This window comes from Aotus nancymaae, unplaced genomic scaffold (genome assembly GCF_030222135.1).
Source record: "Aotus nancymaae isolate 86718 unplaced genomic scaffold, 86718_ANA_hifiasm-v0.15.2.pri h1tg000040l, whole genome shotgun sequence".
Lineage (NCBI taxonomy): Eukaryota > Metazoa > Chordata > Mammalia > Primates > Aotidae > Aotus > Aotus nancymaae.
Window position 1 is genome coordinate 131,061,658 of NW_026988454.1, and position 21,433 is coordinate 131,083,090.

At 48.0% G+C, this 21,433-nt stretch overlaps 4 protein-coding genes, 1 long non-coding RNA gene and 2 other non-coding genes across 12 annotated transcripts in view; 4 read left to right on the forward strand and 3 right to left on the reverse strand.

The window, feature by feature from the left end:
• Positions 1-2,664, reverse strand: part of NFKBIL1 (NFKB inhibitor like 1) — a 12,428-nt gene extending 9,764 nt beyond the window's left edge. For 2 of the 4 annotated variants that reach the window (XM_012436764.2, XM_012436762.3), the window contains exons 1-2: positions 2,544-2,664; positions 1,129-1,405 (exon numbers count right to left, since the gene is read on the reverse strand). In XM_012436764.2, the coding sequence (XP_012292187.1) occupies positions 1,129-1,405; positions 2,544-2,642 (376 nt within the window). In that variant the 5' untranslated portion in view covers positions 2,643-2,664. Of the gene's footprint in view, positions 1-1,128; positions 1,406-1,805; positions 2,035-2,543 lie in introns of those variants that run through there. The other 2 variants (XM_012436765.2, XM_012436763.2) reach the window with 2 other exon arrangements.
• Positions 2,145-5,060, forward strand: ATP6V1G2 (ATPase H+ transporting V1 subunit G2). 2 transcript variants are annotated; one of them, XM_012436768.2, is made up of 4 exons: positions 2,145-2,403; positions 2,928-3,029; positions 3,293-3,393; positions 3,921-5,060. In XM_012436768.2, the coding sequence occupies exons 2-4, from the start codon at positions 2,948-2,950 to the stop codon at positions 4,092-4,094; spliced, it is 357 nt and encodes a 118-aa protein (XP_012292191.1). In that variant the 5' UTR covers positions 2,145-2,403; positions 2,928-2,947; the 3' UTR covers positions 4,095-5,060. The 2 variants fall into 2 exon arrangements, with proteins under 2 accessions (XP_012292191.1, XP_064217315.1); XM_064361245.1 differs by lacking the exon at positions 2,145-2,403 and having other exon boundaries at positions 2,864-3,029.
• A 1,274-nt stretch (positions 5,061-6,334) lies between these two features.
• Positions 6,335-7,762, reverse strand: LOC135268396 (uncharacterized). Its single transcript, XR_010336751.1, has 2 exons — positions 6,980-7,762; positions 6,335-6,744 (listed from the first exon to the last, which is right to left on the reverse strand). It is a non-coding gene; the product is annotated as an uncharacterized LOC135268396 (long non-coding RNA).
• Positions 7,382-19,962, forward strand: DDX39B (DExD-box helicase 39B). Of its 2 annotated transcripts, none has more exons than XM_012436757.2 (11): positions 7,382-7,489; positions 8,735-9,078; positions 10,452-10,579; positions 10,870-10,962; positions 13,568-13,751; positions 14,741-14,859; positions 17,273-17,404; positions 18,772-18,881; positions 18,980-19,124; positions 19,263-19,410; positions 19,738-19,962. In XM_012436757.2, exons 2-11 carry the CDS (start codon positions 8,868-8,870, stop codon positions 19,752-19,754), a joined length of 1,287 nt encoding a protein of 428 aa, XP_012292180.1. In that variant the 5' UTR covers positions 7,382-7,489; positions 8,735-8,867; the 3' UTR covers positions 19,755-19,962. The 2 variants fall into 2 exon arrangements, with proteins under 2 accessions (XP_012292180.1, XP_012292181.1); XM_012436758.2 differs by lacking the exon at positions 7,382-7,489 and adding an exon at positions 8,021-8,038.
• Positions 8,242-8,319, forward strand: LOC135268558 (small nucleolar RNA SNORD83). Its single transcript, XR_010336863.1, has one exon. It is a non-coding gene; the product is annotated as a small nucleolar RNA SNORD83 (small nucleolar RNA).
• LOC135268559 (small nucleolar RNA SNORD83) lies at positions 13,802-13,877 on the forward strand. The gene has a single exon (XR_010336864.1). It is a non-coding gene; the product is annotated as a small nucleolar RNA SNORD83 (small nucleolar RNA).
• On the reverse strand, positions 19,956-21,128 carry MCCD1 (mitochondrial coiled-coil domain 1). Its single transcript, XM_012436761.3, has 2 exons — positions 20,900-21,128; positions 19,956-20,410 (listed from the first exon to the last, which is right to left on the reverse strand). The coding sequence occupies exons 1-2, from the start codon at positions 21,065-21,067 to the stop codon at positions 20,222-20,224; spliced, it is 357 nt and encodes a 118-aa protein (XP_012292184.1). The 5' UTR covers positions 21,068-21,128; the 3' UTR covers positions 19,956-20,221.
• Between the last annotated feature and the right edge of the window lie 305 nt (positions 21,129-21,433).

A 21,433-nucleotide genomic window follows, 5' to 3' on the forward strand; every position in this document is an offset into this window, starting at 1 on the left:
CTGTTGATAACACAAACAGGAACAAGGCCCAGCACAGCAGCTCATGCCTGTAATCCCAGCACTTTGAGAGGCTGAGGTGGGCGGATCACCTGAGGTCAGGAGTTTGAAACCTGCCTGGCCAACATGGCGAAACCCCATCTCTACTAAAAATATAAAAATTAGCTGGGCGTGGTGGCACACACCTGTAATCCCAGCTACCTGGGAGGATGAGGCAGGAGAATCACTTGAACCCGGAAGGTGGAGGTCACAGTGAACCAGGATCGTACCATTGCACTCCAGCCCAGGTAAGAAGAGAGAAACTCCATATCAAACAAACAAAAAACGAACAAGAAAAACAGGAACAACAATCACCAGCATCTACCAGTTGCTTATCGTGTGTGCCAGGTACTCTTATTATGTACTATGTCAGTTGATTCTCAAAACATACATGGCACAACATGGGTGCCTTGAACATGGGCACAATAACTGTACAATGCTGTAAGGTATAACACAGGACAATGTAGCTGTTAAAAGCATGGACACTCTATGTAGGCCACCTGGGTTATAATCTCTGCTCTACAAGTGAATAACTGTAAATTTGGCAAACTTCTCTATGCCCTGTTTCCTCATCTGGGAAATGGGGGATAATATCAGTACTCGCCTGGTAACATTGTTGTGAGGATTAAAGATGTTACTTTATGAGAAATGCCTGGCACATAGCAAAAGTTATGATTTTAATTTTTGCACATGGGCAAACTAAGCCTCAGGTAACCTGTCCAAGAATACATAGCTATCAAGTGTGGAACTGGGATTTGGAGTTGGGGTTTGAATCCAGGCAATCTAACTCCAGAGCCTACCTTCTATGCTACTATTGGCTACAAGCAAACAACTTGTCAAGGAACAAAGTAGCTACTAAACTAGACAAGATGTGAAATTTTAAGACCAGTTGCTGTTTTCGAAATGTTGGGTTCTTCAGACAATGGTAGTTCAAGAATGTAATGGCACAAATGTCAGCCACATGCCAACTTGGTTAACTCCTTCCCTAGGTACTGATGACCAAATAACTAGCTTATTTCTCAGCTATTGGTTGGCTTTCATTTCAGGTCTGGTCAGTTGCTCATGACCTTGTTCCCCACTGGATAGACTCACCATCTGGGCCCTGGCGGGCAGCAGCATGCAGTGCCGTGTCCCCATGGCGGTCCTGGTGAGCAGGGTCAGCCCCAAGCCGAAGAAGCAGGCACAGGGCAGGGGCATCGTGGCGGGCACAGGCCCGGTGCAGTGGTGGGGGCTGCCCAGCATCTACATCAAGGCCTGGGTGTCGCTGGAGGAGGGCTTGGGCCCGGACCAGCCGTCCTGCAGACAAGTAACGACGGAAGCGACGTTCTCGGCGTTGGCGACGGGAAATGGAGGCCATGGAACTCTTGGGCTGAGGAAGGAAAAAAGGCAGCAGTCAGGACTTCAGCCTTGGCTGTTGCTTCTCCCTCCATCTCTGACATCCCCTGTTGTTTCTCCCTTGGTTCCGTTTTTTTCTAACAACTTCAGCAAGAGATGAGGCCTATTCCAACCCTGATCCTTTATCAGATAGATTGGAAAAAAAAAATTTTTTTTGTGGGGGGGTGCTAGGATCAGAGATTTAATTTTTTAATGTAAAATTCGAGAAAAGGGTTAAAATTGGTTTAACGCTCAGAAACCCATGTAAACTTTTAACAAAGAACTTAAAAAAACCCAACAAGGCCAGATGGGGAAAATTTTTATCAGCAGAAATCTGAGTTTTAAAAAGTCACAGATAATCTCCAATAATGATCTAGAAATTGAATATCATGTACCCGGCAGACAGATGTGGAGGCTTCTTCCTCTGGGACCTGGGGGGAGGGGTTACTCATCAGACCTGCCCCCGCCCCCCCAGTACCCCCAGAGCTGTAGGCCCCAAGGCCTGTGTTTAAGACGCTCGGAGACTGGAGGCGGGAAGGGCGGAGACACTCCAGGATGGAGGAAATGGCGCAAGCTGAGACGCAGGTGGAGGGCGGAAGTGAACTGTGAGGGGCGTTACCGGATGTCGTTCCGCCCCGACAGGGTGGTTCTTGGTCAGCTCTCCCGGGGGAAACTAGGGAACTTAGGCTAAAGGGTCCGTCTGAAACCAGAAGCCTGAACTAGAGGCGAGGAAAAGGAGGCTAGGGGAGGTCATGGAGAAAAGAGAGCTATTTGGAGGTTTTCCCCCGCCTCCTCTAACTTGGCGGAGAAAGGAGATGGTTCAGTGATGGACAAAAAGATGAGAGAGAAAACGGGAGATAAAGACAGGATCAAAATCACATTAAATGTGGAAGACAAAAGCAAAAACCACTGTGGGCCAAGAACCGGGACAGATCAAAAAAAGAGAAAACATACAGACAAAAGACGGAAGAAGACTAGCGTAGGACGGAGCAAGTGAGATGCAGAAATTTGGACTTAGGAAATATGTAGAAAAAGATGGAGACGTTAACGGAGGCGGGGGAGGGGACGGGGGGTGGAGAAAGAGAGAAAGGGAGACTCTTTTCTCAACACACGTTGCATGACGATATCCTTACCTTTTCACCCCATTCACAACCCCTTATGCTTCCTCTGATACTACCAATCAAGCTCTCTTTCTCTGACCCCAGTACTCCCCAACTCCGCCCCTGCCTCATCCCTAGACCTTTCCGACTGCGAACCCGCAGCTTTGGGCCTGGTCTCTGCTGCTCCCAAGCGGCCCCTTTGGGTACTGCCTGAGCGAGAAGTGCTGGAAAGGAGGACGAGTCATCAATGGGAGGATCAGACTGGGGGAGACACCCGGTGCAGGAGGCTGAGGGAGAAGGGGAGCACTAAGACCCAGGGGTGGTGGGGGACTGCAGCAACGAGCTGGAGGAGGAGAAGTAAGCGGTGGGCGGGGGGGGGTGGGAGCCATCTGGTACCTTGACTGTATTTCAAAACAGCATCGGCCATCACAACAGAAATGGCCAGTCAGTCCCAGGGTATCCAGCAGCTCCTGCAAGCTGAGAAGCGGGCAGCTGAGAAGGTGGCGGATGCCAGAAAGAGTGAGTCTCCTCTTTCCTCCCTTAGGAGTCTGGAAAGAAAATTGGGGGCGAGGGACAGCAAACATTTTGGGAAAACCCAAGGCTGGTGGGAAGAGAGCTAGGGTCTGGAGGCTGGTTAGGAGGGAAGAAATGGATGGATATTAGAATCTAGCACCTGGCTGGCCGAGAGAAGGCTGTATAACTTTCTGGAAGGGACTGACCCCTGCTATTACATTTCGTGTGGGGGGTCCACCCCCACCCACTGTCCTTTCTTCTGCCTCCAGGGAAGGCCCGGAGACTGAAGCAGGCAAAGGAGGAGGCACAGATGGAGGTGGAGCAATACCGCAGAGAGCGAGAGCAGGAATTCCAGAGCAAGCAGCAGGCGGTGAGTTGGCGCAGAGTTGGGATGAGACCCCGGTGCAAGTTGGTGGGTGCATCTAGTGAGGTGTGTATGGATGACTCAACCAGAAAATATGGTGGCAGCGGGCTGAGGCTGAGGGGACCCTGGCAGGGATCACAACAATGAAACTTTGAGATGATATGTAAGAGGGTCTAGGAGTTTTGAAGGACATGTAGAGCTGGTGAGGGGAATTGCCACAGTCTGTGTAAAGTATAACACATGTGGAGAATGATTAACATTTGTGGTGGAGGGTAGAGTTTTATGGCCATGGATGGTGAGGTGGTGGGGATATTACAGTCTGTTTTAGGATGAAGTTGCATGTCAGGTCTAAGGGGAAACGGGATTGCGTTGATCTCTCTGGTGTTGGGATATTTCTGTGGGATGGGGGTGGTTTCTGAGAGGGTCTTTCTTCCAGGCTTTGCTTCAGGATCTTCCCTTCATATGCCTGGACCCTTCTCTCTCTGTTTCTGCTTTTTCCTTTCTTTCTTCCACCTCTCTCCCCACCCCCCCAGGCCATGGGCTCCCAGGGGAACCTGTCGGCTGAGGTGGAGCAGGCTACAAGGCGCCAGGTGCAGGGCATGCAGAGCTCCCAGCAGAGAAACCGAGAGCGTGTCCTGGCCCAGCTTCTTGGCATGGTCTGCGACGTCAGGCCCCAGGTCCACCCCAACTACCGGATTTCTGCCTAGGACCACCGTAGGGCCTGACTCCTTCTGCCAGTTCCTTCCCTCAAAGAAATCCTCCAATCAAAATCACCTCCCACCATAATCCTTGTCTTCTTTCCACCCCCTAGAAATCCTGGGAAGCAGGATTCAGTAGCTTTCCTGTGAAACTTATAAATATCCTGCTCACATCCGAATCTCCTTGTTGTTCTTTAACCTTCACTGGGACTTTGTAAACTCTCAAGTCATTCTCACTTAACCCCTCTGTGAAATTTGTAACATGGGGAAGTAGGAATGTGGAAAACATCCTGACTTCAGCATCTGGCAGATGTGGATCCCACTCTTGACTCTGTCACTTGCTGGCTGTGAAACCAGGACAAGCTACTTAACTTGGTAGCCTCAATGTCCTCTGCTGTCAAACGGGGATGATAATAATGCCTACCCTGTGAGGGTTGCTTCAGTGATTATGAATCATTCTGTAGAGTGTAGCATAGTTCCTTGCATGTAGTAGCAGCGATTCAATAAGTAGCAACCTTGTGATATTATTACCACACCTGCACACTGGCCAAAACCTACACAGCTATTTCCTCACATCTATCAGTGGCTCTCTTAATTCCACATGTTCATTATGTGACCTTAGTTATTTTCTGAATAACTGGTTCTTCTTTTTTCCCAGAGACCTTCTGATCTCCAAAAAGAGGAGATGATGACTTCATTTAGCCCCTCTCTTACAATTCCAGGTAGATAACTGCATTTTGTAGCCTGTCTTTGTTTTTCTTATGCTGAACTTTCTCTTTATTGGATTTTCCTCCTTTCCTATTTCCCCAAAGACTTATCAGATACTCACTGCTTTCTAAGATATAAAATGATACTGTGTCCCCTCATTTGCATGGCCTTCCTTTCTACGTCCTTGACACCTTACTTTCCCATTGTAACAATAAAAAAGTGTCAATAAAGTAATTATTGGCAAATAAATTGGTGAGTTGAAGCAGCCTCCTTTTGCCTCATCATTTCTCATTTTCGGAAATGAGATGGAATTTTGCACTTGTTGCCCAGGCTGAAATACAATGGCGTGATCTTGGCTCACTGCAACCTCTGCCTCTGGGGTTCAAGTGATTCTCCTGCCTCAGCCTTCCAAGTAGCTGAGATTACGGGTGTGTGCCACCATGCCTGGCTAATTTTTGTATTTTTAGTAATGATGGGGTTTCACCATGTTGGTCAGGCTGGTCTCAAACTCCTGACCTCAAGTGATCCACCTGCCTCAGCCTCCCAAAGTGCTGGGGTTATAGCCATGAGCCACCACACCCAGCCTTCAGTCACTTTCTTGTTCCTTGTTTACAAATTCCCTAAACAGCCCAAATGGCTATCCTTTGAAACCTGTTGGAGAAACAAGAACAAGTAAGTACTTTATTATTTCTCTAAATTGAGAAACATGGTTCCTCATTTGGGAATCTGGACTATAGATGGCAACTGTAGAGAAAAGCTGGAGTGTAGGAGCAAGTACTCTTTGCCCCCTTACTATGCATTTTCTTCATAGCACTTACTGCTACTTGTTTTTTGAGACAAGATCCCACTCTGTTGCCAGTGCTGGAGTGCCAGCTCACTGCAGCGTTGACCTCCTGGACTCAAATGATCCTACTCAGCCTCCTAACTGAAACCACAGGCGAGTGCCACTATGCCTGGCTAATTTTCAAATTATTTTTGTAGAGACGGGGTCTCACTGTTGCCCAGGCTGGTCTCAAACTCCTGGGTTCAAGCAATCCGCCAGCCTCGGCTTCCCCAAGGGTTGGGTTACAGGCATGAGCCACTGCACCCTGGCCACTTATTGATAGTTGACATTATATTTGTGTTTATGTGTTTTCTTCCCTGTTATGTAAACACTGTGAGAACAGGGTTGTTCACTGCTGTGTCCCCAGATCCTAGGACAGCACATGGCACAGGGTAGGCAGTTGGTAAATACTTTTGAATAAATTAAGTGATACTTGGGAAAGCAGCCCTTCTATGACACCATTTTTGAATCAGTTACTTCATTTTATTACTGAAGATAAGCTTGCTTCACCAAGGATTTGAACCAATGAGGTAACCCGTAGTGTATTTAGTAACCGGATTTTTGAGCAAGGAGGCAGAATACAACAGAGAATTAGAGGTATTTGCATCCTGGCTGTAACCTCACCAGCCGTACTGCTTGGGACATGTTGCTTTGCCTCTGTCAATAAGATGGGAATAACGGTACCTACTCCTTAGTATTAAATGATTAAATGTGCTAACACGGAGAAGGCCAAACGTTTATTTGTATTACACAGCAGGACATTATGTCTTATTTTTGTAGCTCCCCATGTCAAAGACAGGGAAGTCAAATGTTTCATGCAGAAAAAAATCCAGGCTAAACAATGGGACTGTTGGGGCGGGGCCAAAAACTTCTGCTCAAATTAACAGTATTAACGAGCCAGGCGAGGTGGCTCACGCCTGTAATCCCAGCACTTTGGGAGGCTGAGGTGGGTGGAACATCTGAAGTCATACATGGGTAAAACCCCATCTCTACTAAAAACACAAACATTTGCTGGGTGTGGTGGCGGCTCGGGAGGCGGAGGCAGGAGAATCGCTCAAACCCGGCAGGCGGAGTTTGTAGTAAGCCGAGATCGCACCACTGCACTCTAGCCTGGGCGAAAGAGCAAGACTGTCTCAAAACAAAAACAAAAACAGTATTAATGAAATGTAGTATAACCCTCAAGCCCTACCATTAACACTTGGGGCAGAATCCAGACCCAGTCTCCCGCTCGGATTCAGAACACCTTCCGGACTCACTGGCCCTAGGGCATCAGCTACCTCGGACAGCATCGTTTTGGGAAAATACCGCCCACCGGCCCCACGACAGTGAAAGAGTCGGGCAAGACTCATGAGCACGCCAGTACCCTGAGACTTCCCTCAGCTAGGGTCCGCCGTTTCCTAGTGCGTGCACAGCCGCCCTCAGGTCACCTTCACTACAGGGCCAAGGACCCCGTGGGAACTCGCAGGCCTCGCCACTCTCGTTCCTCGCGCGTCCATGGAGGGGTGCCTAGAGAGAAGACCTGCGTGGCAAAAACCTAAACGAAGAGATGAGGGGCATGGAGAAGAGTAGAAAAAGATCAGAAAGATAACAGTGGGAGGAGATGTTAGTTTCCTTTATAACTTTTGTTACTGGCGGTAGCAGGGAAGTTAGAAATGCTTTTAAAACAAATTTCAGACAGGCATTTTCCAAAGGCAAGCCTGGAGCGCGCGGATCTATACAACTGCGGAAGGCCCTGTTTCCGGTCCTCTGCGCCTGCGCTCTTGCCGCCAAGAAGGCGGGAGGCCACAGTAGAGAGAAACGTGCAACCGGAAGTGAAGGCAGATTTCCCTCCTTCGTCGCTGTTGCTGCCGCCATACGCGCTCTCCCTGCTTAGGTAAGCTTCGGCCTTCGCTACGATCCGTTTTCATCTGCGCTTCTCCGCACCCATCCCGTCACATGGGTTCCTGATACCCTTTTCACAGGCGATGGTCTAATCGCTGGGGCCAAGTTGGTTCGTTATTTCTGTAGCCTGCATCCCTTTCGAGAGCAAAGAGCTCCTGGGGGGAGGAAGGGTAGCTAAGCGGGGGCCCAATCCAAGATGGTGTCCTCGGCGCCATTGTGTTCGCTTTGCTCCCTTCATCCAGTGGGTTCTTCTCATATTGGAGGCCTCATTATCAATGAGAGGCGGCGCTAGGCGTCCCTTGGTCTTGGTATTTGCGGAGGGCGGGGCTCTTCTCACCTTCCTTGTCCTTTCTTGGGCCTTTTCTCGGCCTACGATGGGACTGGGAGGAGGAGCCGGTTTCTAGGCCCAGTTGTATTTTTCTCACCTCGATTTGCCCAACCTAATTTGGAGTGCCTTCCAAGTGTTTACGATTGGTGTCATTGTATGTTTCTCCGAAAGGAGTCTCACCTTCGTAGCTCATCAGTGATGTGAGACCACTTGGTAAAGATTTTGCTGAAGCCTGGGTGGGGATTGCCCTTCTCTGTCAACTGTTAGCTTTCTTATTATAGGATGGAGACATGAATTTTTTTGTTGTTGTTGTTGCCGAGCCATTTGTCTTGCACTGCCTTCCCCCACCCCCGTGCTAATTACACAAGAATATCTTAACGGAAGGGAGGGTACTGAGAAGTGGGAGGTGGACGGCGGCCATATGATGTTTTCATTTCGAAAGGTGAGCGCTTTGCGCAGTGATGACCCTCATCTATCACCCTTGACTGATGGCTGCTGAGTTAGGCATCTGCACCTTGGGATTATAATAGGGAAAGCGCGGTCCTTTGAGGATTTTTCGGACTCTGTCATCTCCATTTTCCACTTCTCCAAGTTATTAGTAATATTTTATCCTTTATTATCTATTCTGTTTCCTCCTTATTACTTTCAGATCAAGAATTTATAAGTTGGTTTTCCCGTTCCCACTTTTCTGGTTTCTGCTACTCGGATTGCTAATCTTGTTGGGATCCTGTGTCCTAAGCACTTTCCCTGGGACTCCTTTTTCTATTCTGTTATATTTGCTTTTCACTTGTATGTTTTGTATCTGTTTTTCTTTCCAGGTAAAAGTTTCCTAGTTTAGGGAAAGTGGGAACTGGGGATGGAGGCTCTGCTCATGACTAAATCTTGCTTTTTTTTTTTTTCCCCCCGCAGCTCTTCTGTTAGAAACTAGTATCTTTGCTTTCCTTTGCTGTTCCTCAACCCCCTAATTTTCACCCCTTGTTTTCACCTATTTTCCAAGAACCCATCCAGAGCCCCTTTCCCTTTTTCCCCTGCCGGCCCAGTTATGGCAGAGAACGATGTAGACAATGAGCTCTTGGACTATGAAGATGATGAGGTGGAGACAGCAGCTGGGGGAGATGGGGCTGAGGCCCCTGCCAAGAAGGATGTCAAGGGCTCCTATGTCTCCATCCACAGCTCTGGCTTTCGTGACTTCCTGCTCAAGCCAGAGTTGCTCCGGGCCATTGTCGACTGTGGCTTTGAGCATCCATCAGAAGGTAAATTTTCTCTTGGGCATGTATGCTCATTAGGCTCTTTAAGGATAATAAAAAGATGTGTTCATTGTTGCTCAGGTGGGAAAGGTTTATACTTAAGGCTAGATCAGGGCCAGTTGCAGTGGCTTATTCTTGTAATCCCAGCACTATGGGAGGCCAAGGTAGGAGAGGATCAGTTGAGCTCAAGAGTGCAGGAGAAGCCTGGGAAACATAGGGACTCCTGTCTCTATAAAACGTTCAAAAATTAGCCAGGTGTGGTGGTGCACACATGGAGAGGTGTGGCAAGCCAGGGGAGGATTGTTTGGGCCCTGAAGGTTGGGGCTGTAGTGAACCATTATTGCACCACTGTGTGCCAGCTTGGGTGACAGCAAGGGGAAAAAAAATCAGGAGATAAGTATCGAAAACAATTTTGGATATAGGAGGCTTATACAGGTTTATTGTTTCTTTTGTGATAGCGACAAAGTGCTAGTGATCCAAGAGTAACATACAGGTCTGCTATTCATTCTTGTGACTGGCTTTTCTTGTCTATTTTTTTTTTTTTTTTTCCCAAGACGGAGTGTTGCTCTGTCGCCAGGCTGGAGTGCAGTGGCGTGATCTCGGCTCACTGCACCCTCCGTCTCCTGGGTTCAAGTGATTTTCCTTCCTCAGCCTCGAGAGTAGCTGGCACTACAGGCGTGTGCCACCATACCTGACTAATTTTTTGTATTTAAGTTTCATCATGTTGATCAGGATGGTCTCGATCTCTTGACTTCGTGATCTGCCCACCTTGAGCTCCCAAAGTGCTGGGATTAAGGCGTGAGCCACCATGCCCAGCCTTGTCTGCTTATTTTTAATTTTGTCACTTCTAATTTTAAATTTCCAGAAAGCTCCTGGTTGGACCTGTAGGCCCCCCTTTGTTGGGCCAGGCCACCTGTGGTCTCTGGAAGACTCTATGACTGGTTTAAAGATGACCGGCTTCTGGGTCAGGTACCAAGTCATTCATTGTGTTCAGGGTTGCAGTTATGTGACCCAAAGTATGGCAGCCTAAGTGTGGCAGGTGTTCAAATGTCATGAATTGTTACAGATTAAGAAAAATAAGGACAGAGTCAGGAGCATTGAAGGTGAACAGTTGGTAGATACAAGGGAGTTGTTAGTAGAACTGGGAAGGCCTGGACCTGGAGGAGGGTAAAGCTAGGAGGAATTAGGAGTGTCTGATTTTGAGGTGAATGTGTTTGAAGGAGCAGAGAGAGGTAGAAAGAGTCTAGAAGTTGGCAAGAACCAGGTTAATACTAGACTTTGAGAATTGAGTGGTAGAAATGGGGTTGGCATGATGAAAAAGGTGGTAGAGTTATCTGGAGACTGAAGTCTAATTTATCTTTTCTCGCCACTTCTTTTAGTCCAGCATGAGTGCATCCCTCAGGCCATTCTGGGAATGGATGTCCTGTGCCAGGCCAAGTCGGGCATGGGAAAGACAGCAGTGTTTGTGTTGGCCACGCTGCAACAACTGGAGCCAGTTACTGGGCAGGTACATTTGGGGAGAGTGCTGGGGAAGGGATTTTGGTTAGGATTATAAGGGAAGGGTGTTTTTGTCCTAGCTACATGATGCTTACAGATCCATGAGCACATAACTTCTGTTACCCTTGACAGCCTGACAGCTGTGGGGAATGTTCTGTTGCAAGCATAGAGTTCATGATTTAGATTACAGAATTAAAGTCATTTATCATTGGCCAGGTGTATTTTTGTGACAATCACTTCCCTAGAGGGGATAATGAAGGGCTGTACTTACTGTATGTCTCCATCTCCTTCCTGCCTAAGGTGTCTGTGCTGGTGATGTGTCACACTCGGGAGTTGGCTTTTCAGATCAGCAAGGAATATGAGCGCTTCTCTAAATATATGCCCAATGTCAAGGTAAGTCAAGGTAAAGAGACCTGAGAGTGAGGATGTGGCCAGTTGGAGGGATGAGAAACTTTTAATTTTGGAGAAACTATAGTTTGCCATGGTTTAATAACAGAGTGTTAAGATCTTGTGTAACAGGAGGATTCATAAGTGGGCTATGGATGATGCTCAAGACCACCCTTTTCTTACTACTTCATACTGAATTGAATCCTATCAGTTTGATAATTTTGGGGTGTGTGGCAGAGAAAGCTGGAAACTTTAAAAACAGCTCCAGTGGCGTGAATTTTGATTCTGGCCAAGCATGGTGGCTCACTCCTGTAATCTCAGTACTTTGGGAGGCCAAGGTGGGTGGATCACTTGAGGTCAGGAGTCCGAGACCAGTCTGGCCAACATGATGAAATCCTATTTATGAAAAATACAAAAATTAGCCTGGCGTGGTGACGTGCACCTGTAGTCCCACCTACTTGGGAGGCTGAGGTGGGAGAATTGCTTGGACCTGGGAGGCAGAGGTTGCAGTGAGCTGAGATTGTGCCACTGCACTCCAGCCTGGATGGCAGTGAGACTCGGTCTCAAGAAAAAAAATTTTTTTTTAAATTTAAGTTAAGCATTTTTGGCAAGAATGCTTCATAGGTGATGCTGTATCTCCTGATATGCCACAAATCTGGTTGACCTATATTTTTTATTTTATTTCGAGATGGAGTCCTGCTCTGTCCCCCAGCCTGTGAATGCCAGTGGCGCGATCTCAGCTCACTGCAACCTGTGCCTCCCAGGTTCAAGTGATTCTCCTGCCTCAACCTCCCGAGTAGCTGGGACTACATAGTGCCATCATGCCCAGCTAATTTTTGTATTTTTAGTAGCGACAGGGTTTCGCCATGTTGGCCAGGCCGATCTCGAATTCCTGACCTCAAGTGAGCCACCTGCCTTGGCCTCCCAAAGTGCTGGGATTATAGGCGTGAGCCATGGTGCCTGACCTTGTTAGTGATTTTAGATTTACGGTAGGATTAGTGTCACGACAGTTTTATTCCATGGTTGTTCTTTTCCCCCTTGAAACTAGAAAGTAGTTTCTGGTGTTACTTGATAGTGTCCCAAGGCCCAGATCCCTAAATAACTATTCACCTAATGGTTTTAACATGGAGTGATAATATTTAGCCCAAAGCAATAATTCCATGGGGTTTGTGTGGAGATTCTGGGTTTATTTAGGATAACTTGATGTGCCATGTGTTTTTTGTGGTACTTTACACTCATCTGATGATTTCTTGCTGTCATTTATTTATTGCTATATTACTATTTGAGACAGAGTCTTGCTCTGTTACCCAGGCTGGAGTGCAGTGGCACGATCTGAGCTCACTGTAACCTCTGCCTCCTGGGTTCAAGTGATTCTTGCTGCCTCAGCCTCCTGAGTAGTGCCTGCCACTGTGCCTGGCTAATTTTTGTATTTTTAGTAGACGTGGGGTTTCACCGTCTTGGTCAGGCTCGTCTTGAACTCCTGACCTCGTGATCCACCCACCTCGACCTCCCAGAGTGCTGGGATTACAGGCGTTAGCCACTGCACCTAGCCTATTTTTATTTTTTATTTATTTCTTGAGATGGAGTCTCGCTCTGTTGCCCAGGCTGGAGTGCAGTGGCTTGATCTCTCCTCACTGTAACTTCTGCCTCCCAGGTTCAAGCGATTCTCCTGCCTCAACTTCCTGGGTAATTTTTGTATTTTTAGTACAGATGGGGTTTCACCATGTTGGCCAGGCTGGTCTTGAACTCCTGATCTGCCTGCCTCGTCCTCCCAAAGTGCTAGGATTACAGGTGTGAGCCACTGAGCCCAGCCTTATTTTTATTTTTATTTTTATTTTTATTTTTTTTTTTGAGACGGAGTTTCGCTTGTTACCCAGGCTAGAGTGCAATGGCGCGATCTCGGCTCACCGCAACCTCCGCCTCCCGGATTCAGGCAATTCTCCTGCTCAGCCTCCTGAGTAGCTGGGATTACAGGCACGCGCCACCATGCCCAGCTAATTTTTTTTTTTGTATTTTTAGTAGAGACGGGGTTTCACCATGTTGACCAGGATGGTCTCGATCTCTTGACCTCGTGATCCACCCGCCTCGGCCTCCCAAAGTGCTAGGATTACAGGCTTGAGCCGCCGCGCCCGGCCTATTTTTATTTTTATTTTTATTTTTTGAGACGGAGTATCCCTCTTGTCACCCATGCTGGAGTGCAGTGGTGAGATCTTGGCTCACTGCAACCTCTGCCTCAGGTTTAAGTGATTCTCGTGCCTCAGCCTCCCGATTAGCTGGGATTACAAGAATGTGCCACCATACCTGGCTCCTTGATTTTTTAAATGAAGCCTGGTCTCATAAATGAAGGAAGATGGTTAGATTAAGTCAGAAGAACTGCATTCTTGTGCTGACTGCTCTGAGTAGTCCTGTAACTTTGGGCAATCACTTTTGTTTATTAACCTCAGTGTTTGGTGGAGGGACATAAAATTTTTAAATTAGGTGACCTCTAAAAGTTTATTGTAGTTTTGAAACATGCTAAAAATTGGTTTAGCTCAAACTGAGAGTGGGAACCCTGGGGGGATTGGACTCTTTCCTTCCTTGTTTTTGAGACTCTTTGCTCTTGGATCGGCAGGTTGCTGTGTTTTTTGGTGGTCTGTCTATCAAGAAGGATGAAGAGGTGCTGAAGAAGAACTGCCCGCATATCGTCGTGGGGACTCCAGGCCGTATCCTAGCCCTGGCTCGAAATAAGAGCCTCAACCTCAAACACATTAAACACTTTATTTTGGATGAATGCGATAAAATGCTTGAACAGCTCGGTGAGTGGCAGTGCTGGGGCTTGGCTAATGCTGGGAAGTTGTTCTTTGGAGCCAAATTATGTTTATTTGAAACAGGAGCACCTCAGTGCAAGGACGACTCTTAACTATCACCCATGACTGATGGCTCTGGGTTCCCTGGTTGGTTTTTATTCTTTTAAGCACAGTAAAGGTTGTCATCTATCATCTTTCTAAGTTTTTTTTTTTTAACCTTTAAGAATAGGGGACTTTGATAATTTTAGGCATAAGTCGTCACCACCACTACCCTTTCCATTAAAGATTTCTATACTGGGAGTCATAGGGGAGATTCTAAACTGAAGGAGAAGACCGTCTACCCTTATGGCATCTCCAGCACAACATACACAGTCAGAATTTATACCTGAATAAGTTTCTAGACTCGGGTCTAGGATTAATATAGAGAGTGTTTGTAGGAGTTCCTGTGGTGTGGTATTCTAGTGTGCTAAGTGGGGTTAATGAAGAAAGATTTTTCTGTTAGAATTGAATCTTGGTGAATGAGAGTGGGGATGGACATAGGCTCCAGAGAAAAGTTATCACAAATGATCTTTGGCAATTCAGTATGGCGAGCTATAAAGGTAGGCTCCAGGTAGAGATGTCATATTTGTCCAACTGGATAGAAAAGTGATCCAGAGGGTCATAGATGAACTTTGATAGCTGGAATGTAATATGTGCTTGATATTTGTAGTCTGCTGAAGGCTGGCCTGGGCTTGGGCAGGAAAGAGTTGGGAGAAGGGTCTGTAAAGCATGTTTTAAAGGCCTTATGCCTGAGAGTGTCTGCACAGGGCTTTATCCCCATTTTATAGTTGTGAACTTTGGGGTTTTTATCTTATTTCTTGCTTAGTTAAAACAGCTGGAATATGATTCCAATTCTTGATTCCAAGTTCATTGCAGTCTTCACCTCACTGGGAAGTCTACCTTTAATCTTTATCATACCTGCTTATTTTCTCCTACGATTTTTTTTCTTGTTCTCGTAGACATGCGTCGGGATGTCCAGGAAATTTTTCGCATGACCCCCCACGAGAAGCAGGTCATGATGTTCAGTGCTACCTTGAGCAAAGAGATCCGTCCAGTCTGCCGCAAGTTCATGCAAGATGTAAATACCCTTCTACCTTCTCTCCCTCCACTCCCCGCCCGCTGCCTCCTCCCCTTCCTCGCCCTCTTCCTCCAGACTCCCTTGTCATTCAAGTGCCAAGAAGGCGGCTTGTGCCCAGCTGGGAGTAATAACTCCTCGAAGAGACATACAGAAGCAGAGACAGCTAGTGTTAGGGTCTGCGCGGGTGCCAGGGAAACTCCGGAAGACTTGGTCGGGTTAATGTGAGAGCGGGTAGTGTTCGACTTTTTCTCAAAAATCACAACATTTTTGAACCTCTTCTCCCTTTGGGGGAGGGCAGGATTTTTCTGCCCTACCACCCACCCATCGTCTCTTACGTGCCCCCTACAGCCACGCACCCTCAAGGTGGCATCGAGCATACAGCTGGAGCCTTCTGCTCACCAAAACTCCTACTTCCCGGTGGCAGGAGAGCAAGAGAGGGACAGACAGATGGCAGGGCATGTCCAAAAGAAGAGCATCAGCACAAATGAATCCTCCCCTTCCCCACCTCCAGGGGTGGGGGCCTTTGGCACCTCAATCCCCGATACCCTACTCCTTCCCACCCACATCTCCTTGCACCCATCTGGAACCTCGGTTGATGTGAGCCGGCAACAGAGAAGCACCGTGGCGCGGCGAGGGAATGCAGACGGCACCCAGCGGTGGATGGCGGCAGCGGAGGCCGCGGGGAAACCTGACCAGGAAGCTGAGGACCAAACCAGCCTCTTTTTCCGTTCCCGGTTTTTTTCCTGAACCCAACGCGTGCCGTGCCCCGTTTCCCCCCATATGTGTTGGGGAGGGGTGTCCTGAATGGGGTGGTAGATTTTTTTTTTCTTAAAAAAATTTTTTTTTTAATACTCAGAGGAGAGGGACATAGGAAAGGTAAAGTGGATGTAATCAGGTGGGGCTTAGGGTTTGGGGCTAGGTGGGTCCGATTGCATAAGCAGTGGAGTGTGTTCTTCCCCTCCCTGCAGTGTTCCTTCCTGTGGGATAACTCTTTATCTGTATTTGGGGCTAGAATGAAATTTGAAGGAGGCCATGGAACTTGTCTTTAAAAAGCCTGCCTTGGCTGGGCATGGTGGCTCACCTCTAATCCCAGTGCTTTGGGAGGCCAAGGTGGGAGGATTGCTTGAGCCCAATGAGACTAGCCTAGGCAATGTAGTGAGACCCTGTCTCTACCAAAAAAGCTGGGTGTAGTGGCACATGCCTGTGGTCCCAGCTACTTGGGAGGCTGAGGCAGGAGGGTTTGCCTGAGCCCAGGATGTGGAGGCTGCAGTAAGCGTGCCACTGTACTCCAGCCTGGGTGATAGAGGCCCTGTATCAAAAAAAGAAAAGAAAACCTGCCTTGTTTTTTTCCTGTGACACATGCATCATTTCTTATTTTGGCCTCTGGGTCTTCATGTTAACTATCTTCCCCAAGATAGTATAAAAAGTGTTAGGAAAGTTGGGTTTTGGAGTTGTGCTAATTTCTGTATGTTACTTTCCTCCCCTTCAGGGGGTCTTTGTTGTTTTAAAGATGAATGCAGTGAGGTGTGGTGGTATGTGCCTGTATTCCCAGCTATTCAGGAGACTGAAACAGGAGGATTACTTAAGCCCAGCAATTTGAGGCTATAGTGTGTTATGATTGTGCCTGTGAATAGCCACTGCACTCCAGCCTGGGCAACATAGATCCTGTCCCTTTAAAAAATGCACATCTGCTGCTCTGAATTTGGTTTTTAATACCATTTACTAATACCTTCCCTGTAAGCCTGTAGATGGTTTAATTCATAGTCAAGAGACCAGTCTCATCTAAAACTACCCTGTTGTGGTCTGACGGCAAGTTACTCATCTTGAGTAATTTTTTGTATCTCCGTAAGTGGCATTTTGACTGTCCATTTTAGCATTCGGATCTTAAAAGACATCCACTTTCCTAATGTACATGAGATTCTCTTAGTTGAAGTAGGAGAATCAAATGGAGCAGTTGTCCTCCCCCTACCCCATGTTCTTACAAGCAACTCTGATGGAGTTATTCTGACCTTGAGTCATTGCCTCTCATCATTTCCGAGATGTTTGGGCCTTGCTCTCCCTTTGAGAATCATCTCCCATTTTCTTTCTACTCCCACCTCTATTTGAGGTAATGGCATCTGTGCCATTGGGTGGTTTCACTGCTCCTTTATGTCCTTTGCAAAGTTTCTTTCCCATGATAGTTTTTAGTTGGGCAGTCTTAAAACTCATCTGATAGGAAGGAAATTAGATGTAATGTGAGAGAGACCACAGTAAAATGTGGGTATTTTTGGGAGTGGGGTGGGGTTTTCAATCTTCTCTTTCCTCCTCCCCATCCCCCCATGGGGTGTATTGGAGATCAACTTCCTCCACCCCCCCAGGTTTAACCCCCCCACTCTGCCCTCCTCCCGTTCCCCACCCCCTTCCTCCCCCCCAGCCAATGGAGATCTTCGTGGATGATGAGACGAAGTTGACGCTGCATGGATTGCAGCAGTACTACGTGAAACTGAAGGACAACGAGAAGAACCGGAAGCTCTTTGATCTTCTGGATGTCCTTGAGTTCAACCAGGTCAGTTACACATCTAATAGGGGGATGAGCATTGGAGCACTCCAGCTGTAGCAGAAACCTGAGTATTAAGTACACTTTTATTGAAACCACATGTGTGATGTGGGAGAGAGTGGTGAGGGTATAAATAGAGAGGCTGAGCATGAGCAACATGGAAGCTGCTTTTCTATTTTGTGGCTGGCATGGATATGTCCTCAATAACCTCAAGGAAAATAAACTTCAAAAATTAAGATCCTTGGCCAGGCATGGTGGCTTACGTATGTGATCCCAGCTCAGCACTTTGGGAGTCTGAGGCAGGTGGATCACTTGAGCCCAGGAGTTTGAGACCAGCCTGGGCAACATGGTCAAACTTCATCACTACCAAAGAAGAAAAAAATTAATTAGCCAGGTGTGGTGGTGTATGCCCGTAGTCCCAGATACTCCACTGGCTGAGGTGGGAGGATAGCTTGAGCCCAGGAGATTGTTGAGGGTGCAGTGAACTATGATTGCACCACTATGCTCCAGCTTGGGCAATAGAGAGACTGTCTCCAAAAAAAAAAGTCCTTGAAAGGTTTTAGGAAGTTGTTAAAAGTCTTAAAACGACTTTTAGGGGGCATGTTAGGGCTCTTAAATGTTAATTCTTCTAATACTGCTTAAGAGAAGCATTTCTGGCTTGGTGCAGGGCAGTGGCTCATGCCCATCATCCCAGTACTTTGGGAGGCTGAGGCAGGAGCATTGCTTGAGCCCAGGACTTCAAGACCAGTCTGGGTAACATAGGGAGAACCCCATCACTACAAATAGTGGGAAAAAAAAATAGTAGATGGGTGTGGTGGGTGGTATGTACCTGTGGTCCCAGCTGCTTGGGATGGTGAGGTGGAAGGATCTCGAGCCCAAGAGGTGGAGGCTACAGTGACCCACGATTGCACCACTGCATTCCAGCCTGGGTGACAGAGTGAGACACCATCTCAAAAAAGCATTTTATTAATATACTTGTGAGTGGTCCATTTGCATTAAAAACTACTTTCTAGAATTAGGATAGCTCCCTTAGGTTTAATGTTCTGGTGAGCAGGAATATCAGTCACTCCTCCAGATCTTAATTCTAGTTTTTTACCACTTTTTCATGAGGCGACCTCATCCTTGTCTTCTGCTGTGTCTGGCAATTTTGGTTTTGGAACTCTGCTACCTTAGAGGGCAGCCTCCTTAGATAAAAATCAGTGTGAGAAAAAGTTGTGTTTCCTCTTCTGCTCTAAATATATAGTGGGGGAACAAGAGATGAAGAGGAATTCCTGAGAACATAATTACTGGAAACTCCCCTCTCCCACATAATGTCTCTTACATCATGGACTCCTATTCCCCAATTCCTGGCTTCCCTCCCCCTGACCCCGCAACAGGTGGTGATCTTTGTGAAGTCTGTGCAGCGGTGCATTGCCTTGGCCCAGCTACTGGTGGAGCAGAACTTCCCAGCCATTGCCATCCACCGTGGGATGCCCCAGGAGGAGAGGTGAGTTGAAGGTGGGAAAGATGTTTTATGTCCTTGGGAGAAAAAGACAATTGAGAGAAGGGAGTCTCAACATTTTTTAAATTTCCTTTCTCACAAAGGCTTTCTCGGTATCAGCAATTTAAAGATTTTCAACGACGAATTCTTGTGGCTACCAACCTATTTGGCCGAGGCATGGACATCGAGCGAGTGAACATTGCTTTTAATTATGACATGCCTGAGGATTCTGACACCTACCTGCATCGGGTAAGCCCCACATGCTGAAGAAATCCCGTTCTCCCATTACCTTCTTTTCTATATCTTTTTGTACATTACATCTTCATCCCTGCCTCTGGGAGTCTCTTTCCTCTTGGGTCCTCAGTACTACCCTCTGTCTCCTTCCAGGTGGCCAGAGCAGGCCGGTTTGGCACCAAGGGCTTGGCGATCACATTTGTGTCTGATGAGAATGATGCCAAGATCCTCAATGATGTGCAGGATCGCTTTGAGGTCAATATTAGTGAGCTGCCTGATGAGATAGACATCTCCTCCTACAGTGAGTACTGATCTCACGAAACCCTTTAGATCCTCCCTGTTCCTTAGTGTGTTGGTCCTAAATCCCATCATCTAGGTCATGGGCACCTGGTGTGTAATGGACACTTGACCGGTTCATGTCACCTGGCCTTTGATGCTGTGTTGGGATATTTTCCTGACCTGTGTGTGGGGTCTTTGTCTTCTCTCATCATATTACATCCCTTCCCTCACCTGCATGTCTGTCCTCTGAACCCACACAGTACACCAGTATCTGCATGTGTACCGTGTGTTCCTGCCTTGCTTTCCCCTCTTCATGCCTTATTCTGACCATGGTACATTTTCTCCTCAGTTGAACAGACACGGTAGAGGACTCGCCCATTCTGGAATGTGATTGTCTGGCCTTCAGGAGAGGACATCAGGGTGGGGGTGAAGGAGACACTACTGCCCCCATCCCTGACAGCCCCCACCCCATGGCTTCCGTCTTTTGCATCACCACCACTCCTGAACCCCCATTTCTGATTTGTCAGAATTTTTTTTTAACAAAACTAAAAATGAAACACACGTGTCTGTGGTATCTGTAAGTGCTTTGTCCCTTTATTGTATTTGGGGTGAGGTTATTTTAGGTCATGGTCCTAAATAAATTCCCTGTAAGGCCTGGGTGCCCTGCTATGAGGTCAAAGGGAGATGGGACTAAGACTGCAGATCCCTGGCTCCCCCACTACCTGCCAATTGCCTGTGCTTTGTGGGGGTCTCTTCTGCTTTCTCTGGTCTGAGAGGCTTGGATGTTTCTGATCCCGAAGCTCCTGAGGGGTGGCGCAGGCACTGGGGAAAGCTTAGGCACTGCCTTCCAGGCTCTCTCGGTGCCGCCTCATCTGTTCCTTCAGCTTCTGGATCTTGAGCACCAGGGCTTGGGCCTCCCAGGCTCCTTCCTGCCCTTCCAGGAGCGCCTGGTATAGCTCCAGCTGCTGCTCCAGCAGCTCCTCAGCTTGGGCCAGCTCAGCTGTGCGGTGGGTCCCAGGGCCCTGGTAGGGGAAGTAGGGGAGGGAGCATCAGCCAGGGCAGGGGTCAGAGGCCCTGGGAAGTGAGAAATTCCACCCTCCCTATCTGTTTTTGACCCGGTACCCTTTACTGAGAAGCCCAGGGAGCTCCCTGTCTTGGGCTTAGGCCTCTGCGGGGCAGGTAGAGATCCCTGGCCCAGAGGCTGTAACCGGATGCCTTGAACAAGGATATGGGGTCACTGGAAAGGACCGGCTGCCTCTCTCTACTAAGAAATAATTAACTGTTAGGTGAGGGAGAATTCCTGTTCAAGGACTTTGTGGACTGTGCTGCTGTGGGTGGGGGTGGGGGAAGGGAGCCCAGCGGTCTGGGCTGGGGGAGGGGAGGAGAAGAGCTGGTAGCTGAACTAAAAAAAGAGATGCAGGAGTAAGGGTGGTGCAGGGTGGGATTGACGGTTTTTTCCCCCACCTCAGTACGAACTCAAACCCTCTGTCCCTACCCTTGGTGCCACTTACCCTGGGAGGAGACATCATCTTCTCATTGCCTCTGGAGCTGGTCTCTTCCATGCTTGCCTTGGGGTTTTGGGAGCAGCACCCACGGGAGCCCTGGGGTGGCAGGGACCAGGAGGGCAGGAGGAGGCGAAGGAAATGGCACCGAGAGAGCCAGGACAGAGGGAGGACCATGGTGGGTGACCTGGCAGGGAGCTGTCTGAGCTGCCCAACAGCCACCAGGAACTGGTTCCCTCCAGGCCTTGGCCTCACTTCAGTGCCTGGCCCTGCCCAGGCCCCGGCCCCCAGCCCTGCCCCTGCCCCACTCTGCCCCCACCTCTCCCAGCCTACCCCCAGACAGAGTCCAGGAACACTTCCTGATGTGAAAAATGTTCCTGCTAGTTTAGGCAGAACTTGCTTTAGAGTGCTGGTGCCCAGCCTACCACAGGTTTGTTTTTTGTTTTTTTTACTGTCCTAAAGTGTTTATTGGGTATGAATTTTACAAACATTACTTAATATTAGCGGTAGCTGTAGAGCTGGAGAGTATTGTGCCTTCTCCAA

Bases quoted from the DNA above. Each gene is read 5' to 3' on its own strand.
- MCCD1 (XM_012436761.3), bottom strand. From the start codon at position 21,067: ATGGTCCTCCCTCTGTCCTGGCTCTCTCGGTGCCATTTCCTTCGCCTC. The intron at 20,411-20,899 runs GTAAGTGGCACC...TTCCCCTACCAG, and splicing joins AGATGATGTCTCCTCCCAGG to GGCCCTGGGACCCACCGCAC.
- ATP6V1G2 (XM_012436768.2), top strand. From the start codon at position 2,948: ATGGCCAGTCAGTCCCAGGGTATCCAGCAGCTCCTGCAAGCTGAGAAG. The intron at 3,030-3,292 runs GTGAGTCTCCTC...TTCTGCCTCCAG, and splicing joins GGTGGCGGATGCCAGAAAGA to GGAAGGCCCGGAGACTGAAG. The intron at 3,394-3,920 runs GTGAGTTGGCGC...CCACCCCCCCAG, and splicing joins TCCAGAGCAAGCAGCAGGCG to GCCATGGGCTCCCAGGGGAA.
- DDX39B (XM_012436757.2), top strand. From the start codon at position 8,868: ATGGCAGAGAACGATGTAGACAATGAGCTCTTGGACTATGAAGATGAT. The intron at 9,079-10,451 runs GTAAATTTTCTC...CACTTCTTTTAG, and splicing joins CTTTGAGCATCCATCAGAAG to TCCAGCATGAGTGCATCCCT. The intron at 10,580-10,869 runs GTACATTTGGGG...TTCCTGCCTAAG, and splicing joins TGGAGCCAGTTACTGGGCAG to GTGTCTGTGCTGGTGATGTG.